Here is a 2,566-nt window from a genome sequence, read left to right as displayed (position 1 = left end):
GCACGGCGGCTCCGGGAGCCCTGCCCTGGCACCCCGTACCTGGCCCCACCCTGGCCCTCTCGGCCGGGAACGGCCCGGCAAAGGAAAAAGACGGGGAGGGGGGGGCCGTGGGGGGGTGTCGGAGGATTAGGGCAGGAGGGCTCAGCCGTCCGCCAGGAACTGGGGAAGGAGGGAAAAGAGCTGCGAGGAGGCAGCGCTGCCCTCGCACCGAGCCTTGCGAGCGGGGCCGCCCGGCACCGGCGGCGAAGGGGCCCCGAGAAGCCCCCAGTGCGAGATGCTCCACGCCCTGGGCAGCTGGAGGAGCAACTGTGCGTGCGCTGCGGAGGGGTGAGGATCTTCGCGTTAGCCTTTGGTGGTTTCGCTTGTTTTCTTAGATTCCCACGCCAGGGGAAGAGATTTCCACCGCCGTGCCGCGGGGTTTCTCCCACCCAACGAGGTAACCAGCGCAGGGGGGCTTTCCCACGGCGGGGAATGGACCCCAGGAGCCACGGCAAGAGTTTCCCGACCCCCCCCCCCCCCCTAGGGAGCTTAGGGAGCGCTCGCAGGAAGCGTGCCTGGGTAGGACTCCTGCCTTACACGCCCAAGCATGTGCTGCCCAGGCAGGGAGCGGTCCCAGCGCCCTGCCCGCGGCCGGCGGTGACAGGGACACAGGTCCGCCCTACTCGGTCACTGCGGAAACCTCCGCTCCTCTCCCTCCCTCCCTCCCGGCGTGGGCTCCGGGCACCGTGTGCCGGGCACATCTTCCATTTGGGGGGGGCTAGGAGGACAGGGGGTGTATTACACCGACGTGCACAGGAAACCGGTGGTGAAGTTTCGATGAGCTCGCCGAGTCGAGGAGGGCGAGTTGCAGCAAGCCGCCTCGGCGGTGCGGGGTATCTCTTCCCTTTCCCAGGCGCAGGGCTTTGGAAGGGCAATTTAAGCCTCTCCGTGGATAGTCTGGGCTTGTGGTGCTGACCAGGAGAGAAGGACGGGTCTGTCCCAGCTCTGCTCTTGAGCCCTTTAACTCGGGCTTCTCTCGGAGCAGCCGGCCCCGCCGCAGAGCCCGCCGAGCCCCGCTCCCGCGGCAGGGCAGGCTGCGGGCAGGGCCGCGGGCAGGGCCGCCCCCTCGGCGCTGGGAGCGAGGGCGGCAGGGCCGGACAGGGGTGCTTCGTGTGCCGGTGGCTGGGGGCAGCCAGGCACGCACCCGCGAACAGGCCCAGGGGGAGCACGGGCCGCCTCATGCCTTTGTACCAAGAAGTTACGCCTAGAAAGCGTCTCTCTTGGTGGGAAAGCGTTTGCCTGCGGGTCGCCCTCCCCTCCGAGCCCAGGTGCCCCGAGGGTTCCAGCCAGCCCCCTGCGTGGGCTCCGCTTGCGGAGGAACGGCGCGGAGCCACCGCAGGAGCTGCAAGCGCCTAAAGGAGGGGAAAAGCCATTTGGGGCAAGGAGCCGAGTTAGGCGCCGGCCCGGGCAGAAGCGCCCCCCCCGCCCCCGGCTCCTGCCCGGCGAAATGGGTGGCAAGGCAGGGCTGTAGCCCTTCGGCGGCTCGGGCTGGCCGAGCACATTTGATTCCCCTTGGGGAGGCACAGCAGCTCGTATAAAAAAGACATTGTTGTCTTTGGAGAGCCCTGTGCGCACTTTCAAAAGCTGATCCTTGAGTTCCCAGCCCCCGCAATCCAGTTGATGAGGAAACGCGCTGCGATCTTGGTGGCACCGTTTCCATTGGGATTGGCACCATTTGATTGACAAAGTCTCCCATTCTTCCCCCTCTCGAGTGTTATCAAACGGATTGTGTGGGGTCAGAAGCTATTGAAGGGACGTCCGTGTAGCCGCATTCTGCAAACACGGGGTGAAGACCGTGCCTTTCTCATGAAAATGCTTCCACCAGGCAAAACGCATCTCATCTTCCCTGCTCTCCTCCTTAGCATTTCTTTCTAACTCGAGCGTTTTACTAAGCAGCATCACCAGGTAAAGGAACACATCACTAGAGGCAGCCTAGGCAGGACCCTGACGGGGCGGCCACCCCCCCCGGGGGCCGCGGGGAGCCAGCTCTGGCAGACGAAACTTGGGTGGAGGGTTTGAAAGAAAAGGGTGAGCGGGCGGGACAGGGCAGCAGCGAAGAAGCTTTCTCGCCACTCGTCCGCAGTTCGACTCGCCCCGCTGTAGCTGATGTGGAGCGGGAAAGGAGGAGCAGAGACTGACCCGCGTCCTTTTCACTAGGTCGATCTAGCGGGGCTAAAAAGTGCTGTCGGCACCTTGCGGGGCGTAGCCGTGCCTCCACGCGCCTCGGCGCATTTCTAAATTAGCGGTCAGACCTCCGAAGAGAGTTTCAGCCCGCTCCCCAGCGAAGGGGCGATGATGGGCTCTCGCCTTAACTTCCCTTTACGAGACCCCGCGCAGAGTCAAGGCTGGACTCGCTCGGGTTAACCTAACTGAGCGATGTTTCGGAGGCGATTTAACCTGCGCTCGATCGAGCAGGAGGATAAACAAGCTCACCCAGCAGCAGCCGGCGGTGAAAGGGGTCGTTCTGGCGGCGGCCCCGGGAAGGCGCGGGCCGGGCGGCGGGGCCCCTCGGCCCCCCCCGCTCCCC

General features: G+C 65.2%; 1 protein-coding gene across 1 annotated transcript in view; it reads left to right on the top strand.

Moving 5' to 3' along the window:
* The first annotated feature begins 274 nt into the window (after window positions 1-274).
* Window positions 275-2,566, top strand: part of NKX2-1 (NK2 homeobox 1) — a 6,145-nt gene continuing 3,853 nt past the window's right edge. The window contains exon 1 of the mRNA XM_010583664.1: window positions 275-327. Coding sequence (XP_010581966.1) covers window positions 275-327 — 53 coding nt within the window. The remainder of the gene's footprint in view (window positions 328-2,566) is intronic.

The sequence above is a fragment of the Haliaeetus leucocephalus genome, unplaced genomic scaffold, assembly GCF_000737465.1.
Source record: "Haliaeetus leucocephalus isolate CR32 unplaced genomic scaffold, Haliaeetus_leucocephalus-4.0 Scaffold932, whole genome shotgun sequence".
Taxonomy (NCBI): Eukaryota; Metazoa; Chordata; class Aves; order Accipitriformes; family Accipitridae; genus Haliaeetus; species Haliaeetus leucocephalus.
Note: the sequence above shows the minus strand (reverse complement) of the source record. Positions and strands in the feature narration are given on the sequence as shown.